Genomic DNA, 12,173 nt, shown 5'->3' with positions numbered 1-12,173 from the left:
AGATACAGAGATAGTCCTCTGTCAGACTCATAATTAAACTTTTTGGGTTTTTGTGCTCAGTGGCAATTATGTCTGAGAAGTATACATGTCCTCTGAACATATCTAACAGCTCTAGTTACTGAAGAAACGTGCATTTTCTTGAGAAAATAAGTTTTGATCAGTAGTCCAGGCTTAGTTGCTTGCAAACCAAAGATGCTGGCCTTTCTTCTGTTCTCTGTTTTGATTCTTAATGCTGTTAGTGATGCAGTCATGAGAGAGTTAGTTACACTTGAATGCCATAAGAAGTCCAGCTGGCAGGACATGATACATTTTATATCCAAAAGCATCAAGGCTGTGAAATTTCTTGCTCTTAATATTTAAATTCCTGGTCGACTTGGAATTTAGGCACCATGTACTCTTCCATGTGTTGTTTGATTCTTAATAGAGTCTTATTCCTGCTGTGTGACACAATTATCTCATTTTGTGGTGAGAGATGCTCCTCCTAGGTGATGCTTGGGTCACCGATTGCCTGAGCCAAGTGCAGAGGAGTTGGTGAAGGTGTTGGTGGGCTGGTTGCCCTGAGATTTCAAAAGCAGTCAGTTTTGTCTTAAGACCCTCCTCATGACTTCTACTGAGGTTGGGAGCTAAGGAAAACACAACACACCCCCTATCTCTCATTCAGACCAATACTGATTTGCAAAGCTCTTTGTCCTTAGGAGGCAGAAAATATTTCTTATTATTTCTTACTTTGAGCTGAAGACAGGGATGGTACCAGGGATAAAGGGTGGGGTAATGTGATGGCATAAGGCTTGTATCTTGTAAGCCAGATGAGGAGAGACATGAATAAAGATGAGTTGTGACATAAAGTTTGAGCTTTGTGAGCCCATACATTTTTACCTCCAAATTTTCTTTCTCCTTTTCTTCCTAACAAAAAAAACGTATGCATTCCACTCACTAACTCTGTTGTGTTAGGAGAGGCTGAAAGAATTAGCTTATGATATTTTTGGTCTTCAAGCAAAAGAATATGAATAGAGACCAAGTATGTCATACCAAGATGCAGCAGGAGTTAAAAGACAGTATTTCAACCCAGGTAATAAAACTCATGTAAAACCACCTACTCCCAACACCAAGATAGAATGTTAGAATGAAAGCCCCAATAACTGGGCATTGATTAGCTCTCCTCCAGCCAAAAGCAGTCTACCTAAGATCTAGCAAATCCCTGGATGGGAACAGCAGTGCTGTGGCAAGGAGAGGGGAATGGGTTCCCGTTCTGTTTTGGGCTCTCTGTCACCTGGAGAGCAAGATTGGTGCATGTTCATGGGACAGCAGAGACAGCATGTGGTTACAAGAGAGGTTACAAGGTACCCCTGAGAACAGTCATTGTCCATATTCTCAAATCCCTAAAGCTACAGGATTCTCTGTCCAGGACAGCTAGGACATATGCTGGTGAAATGCCTGAGCCTCCCAGCATGAGGGAATTTTAGGTGTAGGTATTTCAGGGGTCAACAAGGCAAGGTGCACTTTACAAACATAATAAAAACCAAATGAGCTGATGGCATCTGTGTGATGAGGAGTCCTGCTACCTCTCCTACAGTAGGTGCCAGAACAAGAGCATGGTCTTTGTAGATTAACCTTTGACTCTTCTGTTCTTTTAGGATAAGAAGGAGGATCGACCGACAGTTATCCTGGGCCTGACCCTGAGAGGAATGCACATCTATCAGGTAACAGACTGCTGTGAAAGCCTTCTGGTGTAGCATTAACTCTGCCCAGTTCCCTGTCCTCCCCCGTCACCGTGGCTCCTCTGCCTCCCCTGCAAACCCCAGGCTCCACATATCTCAAATTCTTGGTTGTTTGCAAATTCTTTGTACATCACTGATTCCACCCTGTACCTGCCAGTCCCTGTGTCACTCTGGGTTTGATGTGTTGCAGGAGGTGAATCACGTTCGCCAGCTCCTCTACGACTTTCCCTGGTCACACATTGGGAAGCTGGCCTTCCTGGTGAGTATGATGGAATGGAGGCCATCTGCCAGTGGCTGCCAGCCTGGGATGTGGCAAAGCTGTCGGCCTGCCTGTGCTGCTGCGTCATGTCCTGTCACTTGCACGCACAAGACCACAGCTATCTCTGGTAACTGTGTGGCTGAATACGTGCTCCTGCTCATTTCTTTGGCATCTCTCCTCTTTGTGCAGGGGAAAAAATTTGAAATCCAGCCAGATGGTTTGCCCTCTGCACGGAAACTGGTTTACTACACGGGTTGCCCCTTCAGGTCACGCCATTTGCTGCAGCTACTCAGCAACAGCCACCGGCTCTTTCTGAATATTCAGCCAGTTTTGAAGCAGATCCAAAAACTGGAGGAGGCTGAAGGTATGTTAGGGAACACCCAAGTGAGTTTAGTAAGAGTACAGTGTGTTAGTCTCTTCTGTTGTTTCATGATGCCTACTCTCATCTAATTAATGGTGTTTCTGCCTTATTGGGGAGTCAGTGGTAGAAGCAGAGGTGTTAGGTACCTTTCAAGTCCATTCCTAAGAAGTAATTGTGGCTCCCACATTGTTGACTGTGATCAGAAAGTTGTTTTGTGATATCACCTCTCAAGTGGTTTCTGTCTTTCCCTTCAGTGGGGTTACAGCAGTGGCCTTGAGCAGTGTGGGTGCAACCAGTGGCATGTGCCAGTCACCTGTAGAAAGGCTCACTGATCAAGTGCCTGTAGGCAAAAAGCCCTCGATTGTTTTGTGTCTGTTAGTGTCACAGATTTCTCAACCACCCTCAGCACATACATGCCATGGGAGAAATAATAAATCAGTACTAAATACCAGCCACAGAAATCTTGTTCTTAGCTGACTTAGCGTAGTGGCGGGTATTTCAAGAACCAATCAGCACATCTGATTTTAAAGATTGAGCACCAAATTTTACTAGGTAATTCCCTTTTTTTGTTTGCTTTTGTTTTGCTTTATTATTATTGACCATCACTCTGAAACCTACTGTTTTCTGTATTATAACTGCCTCTACCTGCCTGTTCTAATTTAGGAGATGCTGGGTTTACTTCAAGTATGAGTAATTCTTTTACAATTACCTGAGTATATATCTGTTGAGCAAAAAAAAATACAAAGCTGTCCCTGTATTTGTTCAGTAGCTGCAGCGGTTGTTTCTTAGTTGTTGGCTGATGCCAACAGAACTTCCTGAATATATTTTGTTACCCTTCCTTAAAGTTCTCACTGGTTTCTCTCTCAGAGAAGAAGCGCTACCGGGAGTCCTATATCAGTGACACTCTGGACATGGACCTGGACCCATGTGACAAGAACTCCCGTGGCAGCGGGAGCAGCGGGGGCAGCCGCAGGGATAACCGCCTCTCGCGCCAGTCCACTGGGAGTCACGGCAGCTCCCACACCTCGGGCATCGAGGCTGACTCCAGGCACCGCGTGTCCGTGGAAATGTCGGTGGATGAGCCCTTCGGCATTGACCGTGTGCATAGGAAAGAGCAATCCTGCAGCTCAACCATCAGCTACGGGAGCTCTGGCATTGACAGTGGCAGCAAAGGGCGGGCTGAAGATGACGCTCAGGATGATGGTAAAGAATTTGGACATGTGGAGCAACTTCTAAGCCAACTTTTGTCTTCTCCTGCAGGAGAGCAGGAAATAAGAGACTGTACAGCAGCTTGGAGCACAAGTGTAATGCTAACCATTCTCCTGCTGCTCTCTTCCTCCTAGAGCTTGAGCTGGCAGTAGATGAGCCAGAGGAGATGCCTGTAGATGAGCCTTTAGAGGGAGACCAGTTAGAGGAGGCCACTGTGGGAGAATCTGTTGAATCCCTGCCTCTAGATGCTGCTAGCTGCCAAGGTGAGATGGCTTTCTGCTGCTGCTCAATGCTGTTCTTTAAGGCTCTAGCAACAGGCATGATCTGAGGGATCTACAAAAACTCTTATCTCCTTCTAAACAGCTGCCAGTGCTATTTACTGCCCTACTGCAACAGGATTTGCAGGCAGCTCATCTAGAGTTTACAGGCCAGCATTCTGTACTGTATGTACAGTGCTGCTCTCCTCTGTGCTCCTCAAAGTCTCCCTTCTCTAAATGTGCCAAGCTTATATTCAGTTAATGACAAAAAGATAATTGAGGTAAACCTTTTGTAGGGAAGGAATATGCTTTAATATCTTGTATGCCACAAAACAGCCAAGGGGCTCAACCACAGAATAATGGGATGGTCACAGGAATTCTTAGGTAAAGTTTTGTGGCTTGTGATACAGGGAATGCTAGGCAACAGGGTTATGCAAGAGCTGTCTGGCCTTAATATATACAGCCTTTATAGGAAAGCAAGAAGGGTGAAAAAATGGGACAAGTTGGCAAGAAACTGTTTCCGTGAAAGTTTTCAAATGTTGATCTTTAGAGCCAAAAATGAGTACTTAGGAGCAAAACTCCTGGAGCATTGAGGGTGCTTAATGATGTATATTTGTCTTAAGAGGACACTGTTTGAATGTGACCTGTGAGAACAACTTCCCTTTTCTATTGCCCACAAAACCTCAAACTTGCAATGCTTTTCACTTCCTGCTTCTCCTTTGCAGCTATAAATCAGGAATCTTTGTCCGTGGTGCAAGTCACACTAATCAAAATGAGAGGACAAAGTGTGGAATCCCTTCACCAGGTAAGGGAGAGGTTGCTCAGCAGGATGGTCTGTGTGTGGGCATTGAACCGAGGTCCAGTGTAATGAAGTCAGCTGTAAATCAGGACACATGGATTAGTTTGGATTTGACTGAATTTTACATGATGTAATCAAAACCAGCTGCTGGTCAGCTACTTCTCTCAGGAATAGGATAAGAGCAGCATTTGGGGTCAGAATAGTATAGAAAGGTTTGGAGCAATCAGCAGGGAGATCATGCAAACCAGTTATTATCTACCTTAGTCTTCTGGATGAGACATGGAAGATCAACCACATCAAAATTTTCGGTGCAATACAGAGCAAAAACCATCTATGCAGTTTGGATGTGAGTTGCAAACTTGATCATCTTGAAGCCAGAAGTAGCTTACATCAGAGCAAAACCAGATGCTCAAGCTCTAGTTGTTATATCATTTGTGTGATTATAGTCTGTGTGTACGGAAGTCTTTGTTGTCAAGATTTTCTTTTCACCAAACACTTGAGAAAGGGAAACTATATATGGTAAAGTACGTCAGAGAAGAAGATATATTTGGAAGAAGCTCATTAAAATGTCTTTTTAAGACTTCTTTTCTAAATATTGCTGTACTCACTGGGGTAAAAATGTGGTTTTTGAAAAAACCCAACCAAACAAAACAAAAGTCCCAAAAAAGCACCTCTACCCTTTCTTCCCTCTTAATCCAAAATTACCTTATCTGCTGAGAAAATTCTAAAACTCTTAACAAGGTTTTCAGTCACTTCTTAGGACTTCGTTTGTAATTTTCCATGTTTCTTTCTAAACCCAGTCAAAAATGATAAGAAATTTTCATTTATTAGCAAAATAGTCCATAAAGTGCTGTAGGAGACTTGAGCAGAAGCTAAAGACCATACAGTACAAATCATAATGAATTTATTCCTCTATTGGAGTGGAAGACTTAAGAGCTCATGGCTGGAAGTGGGCATCTTGCTTAAAGCAGTAATGTTTTTAAAGTTACTGCTGTATCATGCTTACGCTGTTAAATGATCATGAGACATCTGTTTTATACAGGAGTGTTAGGACTGTCTATATGATTGCAAAGACCTGGCTGCCACTTTAGTGCATCACATACTTGGTGGCTCCTTAGAAAACTATCAAAATATTCCTTACAAGCCATGTAACTAAATGCTGCAGGGTTTCATTAGCATTGACCAGACAGTGCAACATATTCCTGTTTCTGGGAGTACAGCTGAGCCAGAACAGGATTTCCTCAGGGTAGTTTTTTAATTCCCCTCCCATGGCAGTGAGAGAAATTATACTGGGAGAAAGTTTTCTGTGGTGCCAACAGAAGTGTCTTGGTTTCAAAATTATATTCTTGAAATTAGCCTTAATGTTAGCATTTAACAGGTGATTATTAAAGAGGCAGAGCAAGAAAAAAATACAAGTGTTGAAGCTGGAAATACTCTCAAATGGTCAATAATTCCTTCACAGAGGCTTGTGTAGCAAGATGGTGCCTCTGGGAATTACTGCTGATTTGTTGCTACTCTTTATGGAACAGTGTTATGTAGATGAAACTGTTTGTGGCAATTACTGGACACTGTAACCCATTAGTTTGCATGGTTGCCTTCTGAACCTTCCTTTCAGCTCATTAGACTTTGTGTTTGAGCACTTGGGGTAGTTTTTTGTTAAGTGCACTTCATCCATTTGAGGACAACTTCTTGGGTCTGCCAAGAAGTGTGAGGTCATTCAGGTGTCAGTATCTGTCAAGTGTTTCATCCATTGTACTGGACACTTGAGGACACAGGGCAGACAGATCAGGATCCAGCTCAACATGGCATGGCAGCTTAATGCACTTGTAATTTCTGAATTGTACAGCTCCTTGTTTAAGCCAACATCCTTCAGAAGGCTGGTGGGGCTCTTTTGAAAGTGGGGAAGAACAACTTTGAGAAATTTTTGGCATGCATAGGCAGAATCCTTAGGCTCCGTCTGAGCTCATTGTTTTTATTCACGTGTGTCTTGCTGAACTGGCAGGTCAGATCACCCAAAAGCTGGAGCTGCATGGAGCAGCACAGCCAGAGTTTGGATGACATCCGCTTGTACAAGCGCCGGCACCCATCGCTAAGTGCCACGCTGTCTTCAGACACGTCCCACAGCTACACCTTCGGCTGCAGCCTCGAGGACAAGCTGTCTGTCTACGGCTGCGTCTATTCCACAGCGGACTGCAAAACCAAGTCTGCCCTTTACGGGAAGCGATCCATGAACTGCCTCTCCTTGGATCTTCTGGGAGAGGACCAGCTCCCAGAGGAGTTTGTGGTGTAATGAGATTGGAGCTCTTCCATACCAGGAAACAGCTCATCATGGCAATATATACCTCATTAACGTGTGATGTCACTCTGGTTCTTGCAGGAGACGGTGAGCGGCTTTGTTATTCAGCTCCGTATCAGTAATTGGCATCACTTCTGCAGAGCTGGCTACAGGGCAGATCAAATGGAGTGTAGCACTTAACACTGGCATTGGTAGTGTCTGTCTGAGCAGAAAGTGGAAGTGGCCTGCACCCTTGGAAGGGACACAACCAACGTAAAAACCAAAAAACAGTGGACCAAAACTGACACTGAGCTAGTAAAGCAAACTTTGTCTAAATGGACTAATCAGAAATTTAATCTTTGTCATGTTCCTGCCTTTCTCTTGTGGTCCATGTTTCTTAATTTTAGTGTACAAATAGTTTGTCTTCAGTTTGTGCTGCTGCAACATTGCCAACAGCTGTCAGGCCAGGATATACTCTAAGCACATTTGGAGGGCTGTGTATGGAAGTGTCTGGCCTGTTTCAGTTGTAATGAACACAAGTTGCTTATTCACTGCACTGGGAGCAAGACCTGCTCTGCCAGGAGTTTCTTCTTCTTTTGTTGTTGTTATTTTGTTGTAAGCATCCAGCCAAATAAAACGTGTGGTCTTTTTTTTTTTTTTAATTGCAACAAATGGAGCTGACTGTCAGCTGTCTACCACTGCTGTGATGCAGATTGGCATTATATCCTTGGGGAGATAGGGAGGAGATAAAGCAAATGACTTGGCTGCTTCTGAGAGTACAGAGGGCAAGAGCATTAATTGACAGGCTTTTGAAAAGAGGAGTGTGACTGGAGAATTTGTCCAGGCATGATCACCCCTTACATTGATTCATACTTTAATGCTGTTCTTTTATTTGTTTTTAATAAATCTGTTCCTTAGATTTTTTTTCCCCTTCTGCTTAGGAGGCAAGTAAGGATTGGAGAAAGTCACCTTGCAAGGACAGACAGAGTGACTGTGTCCGACTTCGTCATGGATAGGTCATGCAAATATGTGTGTGTGGTGCTGCAGGGCTGATGATGGTGCAGGTGTAGGGTGTTTGTGTGCCAGACCAAGGGTACTTGTTTTGGTGATCTTGAGAGTGGTGGATCTGGCTGTGCTGGCTCTCACTAGGGAAATAATCATAATTATGCTGTTTCATTCAAGCATTTGGTGTGGAAAACATCATGCTACCTTGTTACATGCAAATGAATATGTGTTTGGTTTCCTCCCCTCATCAATTGCCAGCATTGGGAAGCTTGTACTTGAAGGCCCAGCTTTGTGCCCAGCTTTTCACAGCCATCTAGGTGTGTTCTGGCAAACTAGAAGGAAAGGAATACTGTTCTGCTGGCTGGGGAAGTGTGTGTTGTGCAGTGTTGGTCATCAAAAGCTGAAGATAGCCTTATTCAGGAAAGAAAGGAAGCCAGACTATGACAAGAAAGGTTTGAGCTGCTGCTTTGATGGTGGGCAAGCTCAGTAGTTGTCAGGTAAATTGCATTCCTGTAAGTCATTAAATAGCAAATCCTTGAAGTCCATCATCTTGCTACTTGTGTGTGAATGCCATGTAGAGACAGGCCATGCAAGTGCATCTGCATTCACTGAAGTGGGACCAGCTGCTCTACATCCTCTGAGATGAATCCAGCACCAAACCCAAGCTGTGTGCACTGTAGCCATGACTTAATTGACTGTGCCCTCTTTGATCACACTGTTCTTTCTTGTTGTAATGAACAGTTAGGAGCTGTGTGTTCACTGTAGCCTCTTTTCCTTTGTTCCAAACAAAGCCAAAATGCCTTTGCAAAGTACTTGAGGTATGTTTACTGCATCCAAAATAAATTCTTCTAAATGGATCTAAATGGGTAAAGGAAATCTGGTTGGCTGCTCTTGAACAGTCCAGCCAAGCCTCCCTCTGTCAGTCACTCCCTGTTACCTGGGTCCTGTTTGGCCATAAGCCACAGGAGATGGGCATGGCCAGGATCCAGGAGGCCAGTGGCTGTACAGCAGGCAGCAGCCTTGCAGCAATGCAGGAGCCTTGCTCTTCCAGCCACCACAGAGCTGGAGGGATGGCTCTTACTGCAGCAGTGCCTGTCCATGAAAAACATGAGAGGGAGGTCTGGAGTGAGGGCCCCACTAACCTGTTGCTCTCCCACCCATGTAGATGTACAGTTATTTGTGGTTCTGGGAATGGTTGTTAACAGGAAAAAAGGTCAAAATTCAGTGGGTATAGTTGTTTGGAAAAGGGTCATAAAATGTGTGTGCACCATGTGCACACTTCTCTCAAAGACAATCACATCCTTATCTGCTTCAGCCTAACCACATCACAGAAGTGTTTATTACCACCAGGCAGCTCACTGTTCTGGTTTTGCAGTTAGCAGGCATCCAAAGGATTTGGTGAAGCACTGTAATCCTGTAATCCTGCTGCTGCTGGTTACAAAATGCACCAATGCCTGAAAACAGCGTAACTGACTCTTGCATGAGCATCCACTGCCTTGTACATTCCTGAGGAGTTCTTGTATTTATTCATGGTTGGTAGGGAAGGCAAACTCTACAGGTCTGACTGTCTTCTCTCTGTGGTCTGTGCAGCTCCCTCCAGTACTGTAAGTGATGTATGCATATGAAGGGGAGACCAGACACTTTGTGTATAGACTGAGAATGAATCAGTATCTTATGAGCACTGTGAATATCTATTATGCAACTTTTGTATTCATATTAAAAAAAAATCCACTTGTTTCTGCTAGTAATACATTTATTTTTTGTTTGGATTTAGAAGATCTCTTATTTTTGGGTTTGATAGTTTGGTAGACGTTAGTGTGTAAGCATTTATCAGCTGATGTTAGAAACTAGCTGCCAATATTTGTACATATTTGTAAAATACTCGTGTTATATTCACTCTATTTTAATGGTAAAAGTTTCTCCTTTCCATGAAAGGATTTTCTTGTTTAAAATAAAACATAAATAATTATATATACACCTGCAATAAAGAATGGATAGAAAAAAGGTAAATGTGTGGCTATTTTTGTGTCCAAGGAAGACTGTGTCTTCCATTTGAGATGGGTTGTGGAAATTAATTTGCTGCCAGACTAATCCATACGAGCTCAGCTTGTGATGACAAACCCAGAGGCACTGCAGTCACTGGAACAACTCCTGTTCCTCCTTGCTATTCTCAGTAGCACAATGCCAAAGGGTACCTTTGTCAGGTATTAAGACACAGCTGAGCAGGTTGGAGTCAGCAGGACACTCAAGGGGGCTGAATCTGACCGAAGAGACAAGTTAAGCTGCTCCTGGTGGTTAGTCAAGAAAACCAAGCGTGAACTCCCGAGGAGGTAGAGAGATCCTGTCAGCATCCTCCAGGGGCTGCATCCAAGGACAACTGCCAGCCCACAGGATGCAAAGGGCTGCTGAAGAGTACTCCACCAGAGTCACCTAACCTGCTGGCCTGGAGTCTGGCATGGATAAAAGAAAGGTTTCTTTGGGTCATAAATCTATGAAGGAGTGCTGCAGAGCTATCTGGATCTCTTCTTGAAGAAGCTTGCTCACTGAGAGCCTCTTATGAATGTGGGTTTTTTGTTTTTTTTTTTTCATTTTCTCTGGAAAAAAATTACTTTTTATATACTTTGGTAGGGTAGTATTGCCTCTATTCTTCATATTTCCTTTCTTGTACTTCATATTTTTGTCCAGTACCTGCTATGTTTCCAATACACAAATTTTCAAGGACTTTGGAAACTCATCCAACTTTGGCTTGGGGATGCTGGGAAAGGGGGATTTGATTGCACATGAAGCTTTGTATGGAGATAAAACTAAGTAACAGATCGACATCAGGTCACTCAAATTTGAAGGACATGGTCACTTCTCTTTGTTTTGTTGTTTGGCAAGTAATAGCACTCTTGCCCTCTAGGGTGGAGTCCTGCTGACCAAGGAGTCTGTCTCAGAAGGTGGGGCTTCTCGTGGTACCAGCAAATGCTGTATGGGTTCAGTCAAGTGCTGCAGTGTGGGATGGGGACAATGTGGTTACTTCTCTGCATCTGTTTTGAGGCATGCCACCTGTGGGAGCTGTACGGAGGTAAGGCCTGAAGGTGTGTGGTAAAGCTGATGGGTAAAACAACCCAGGTGTTTTGGGTGAGCTGAGAGCAGTTCTTCAATGGATTTCTTGGCAGCAAATTCTGAGTCACTGGAGGCTGATACCGTATTTTAAAAGTCTGCACATTTTTGAGCAAGTCCTAAAGCCTCTCACTGTAAAGCTGTAGCTCCTTGTTCCCCAGCAAGGTGCTTCCTCTGTCTGGGTCAGGTGGCTCCTAGTTACTTTGCCCAGGCTTCTCGTGGCAGCTCTCTTCCCTCATCCCCGCCCTCGTCTGCTCTGCCTCCACCTCGGAGCTCCTGCTATGATGCCTCCCCTTTCTTGGAGCGTATTCGCGAGCTCGTTCTGCCCAAGGCCTGGCTCCTGCCTTCATGTCTCTCCTGGACGCCCACCAGTTGTGGCGTGAGAAGGAGGGAGGGACACATCGTGTCCCCTGGCGGTTCTGCCCGGCCCGTGGCGGCAGCGGCACGCCATCCATGGGGCAACGCGGCGGCCGGGCCGAGCCGGGCCGGGCCGGGTGTGCGGCCGGGGTGTGAGGCAGGGCCGGGCCGGGGTGTGAGGCAGGGCCGGGCCGGGCCGCGCGGGGGCGCCCAAGGAGCGCGGCGGCCTCAGGGCCGGGCCGGGGCCGGGGCCTCCAGCCAAGTGGTGCCGATTCCCCTCGGGCAGCTTCTGTCAGCATTCTGCGGGGTGCAGGCTGACCGTTTCCCTTGGGACAGTACAGCCCAGGGTGATCGCAACTTGAGTGAGCAGAGCCAAAGCCAGCGGTGGCCATTCCTCACTGAATGCCGCACAAAGCCTGTGGAGTGGTTACAGGTTTCGGGGGTCCAGCTCCTGCAAGGAGGGATGTGTACCCAAACTGCACTGGGGAGAAAGCTGATGCCCTTTCGCCTCTGGTAACCCTTGGCCGGGCATAATATAGCCGTGAAACGCTGATACAAGTTCAGAACCTTCCCTCCCTCTGACAAGTTGGTTTAAGAAAGGCAGATGGGTTTAATGGGATGAGAAGTCCCAGAGGCCCAGGAGCTGCACCCTGAGATGCTGTAGCTGGGACAGCATGGAGGTGTGTGTGTGTGCTGAGCCTTCTGTGTGTGTCACACACATGGCCATGGTGGGAGACAGGACGGGTGTGAGGGAGCCCCAAACACCACTCAGTGAAGCACCTTTTCTCTCTGACTTGGACCGAGCTTCCTTTCTGCAGAACCTCTGCA

General features: G+C 45.4%; 1 protein-coding gene across 2 annotated transcripts in view; it reads left to right on the top strand.

The window, feature by feature from the left end:
- The window catches only part of FRMD1 (FERM domain containing 1), a 40,804-nt gene extending 30,934 nt beyond the window's left edge, over positions 1-9,870 (top strand). Inside the window, exons 8-14 of one of the 2 annotated variants that reach the window (XM_071431114.1) lie at positions 1,635-1,700; positions 1,909-1,977; positions 2,167-2,341; positions 3,206-3,541; positions 3,682-3,810; positions 4,530-4,609; positions 6,606-9,870. In XM_071431114.1, coding sequence (XP_071287215.1) covers positions 1,635-1,700; positions 1,909-1,977; positions 2,167-2,341; positions 3,206-3,541; positions 3,682-3,810; positions 4,530-4,609; positions 6,606-6,893 — 1,143 coding nt within the window. In that variant the 3' untranslated portion in view covers positions 6,894-9,870. The remainder of the gene's footprint in view (positions 1-1,634; positions 1,701-1,908; positions 1,978-2,166; positions 2,342-3,205; positions 3,542-3,681; positions 3,811-4,529; positions 4,610-6,605) is intronic. The other variant, XM_071431120.1, reaches the window with a different exon arrangement.
- The last annotated feature ends 2,303 nt before the right edge of the window (positions 9,871-12,173 follow it).

This window comes from Agelaius tricolor, unplaced genomic scaffold (genome assembly GCF_023055355.1).
Source record: "Agelaius tricolor isolate 1412-34295 unplaced genomic scaffold, bAgeTri1.0.p SCAF_1, whole genome shotgun sequence".
In the NCBI taxonomy this organism is placed as follows: domain Eukaryota; kingdom Metazoa; phylum Chordata; class Aves; order Passeriformes; family Icteridae; genus Agelaius; species Agelaius tricolor.
Note: the sequence above shows the minus strand (reverse complement) of the source record. Positions and strands in the feature narration are given on the sequence as shown.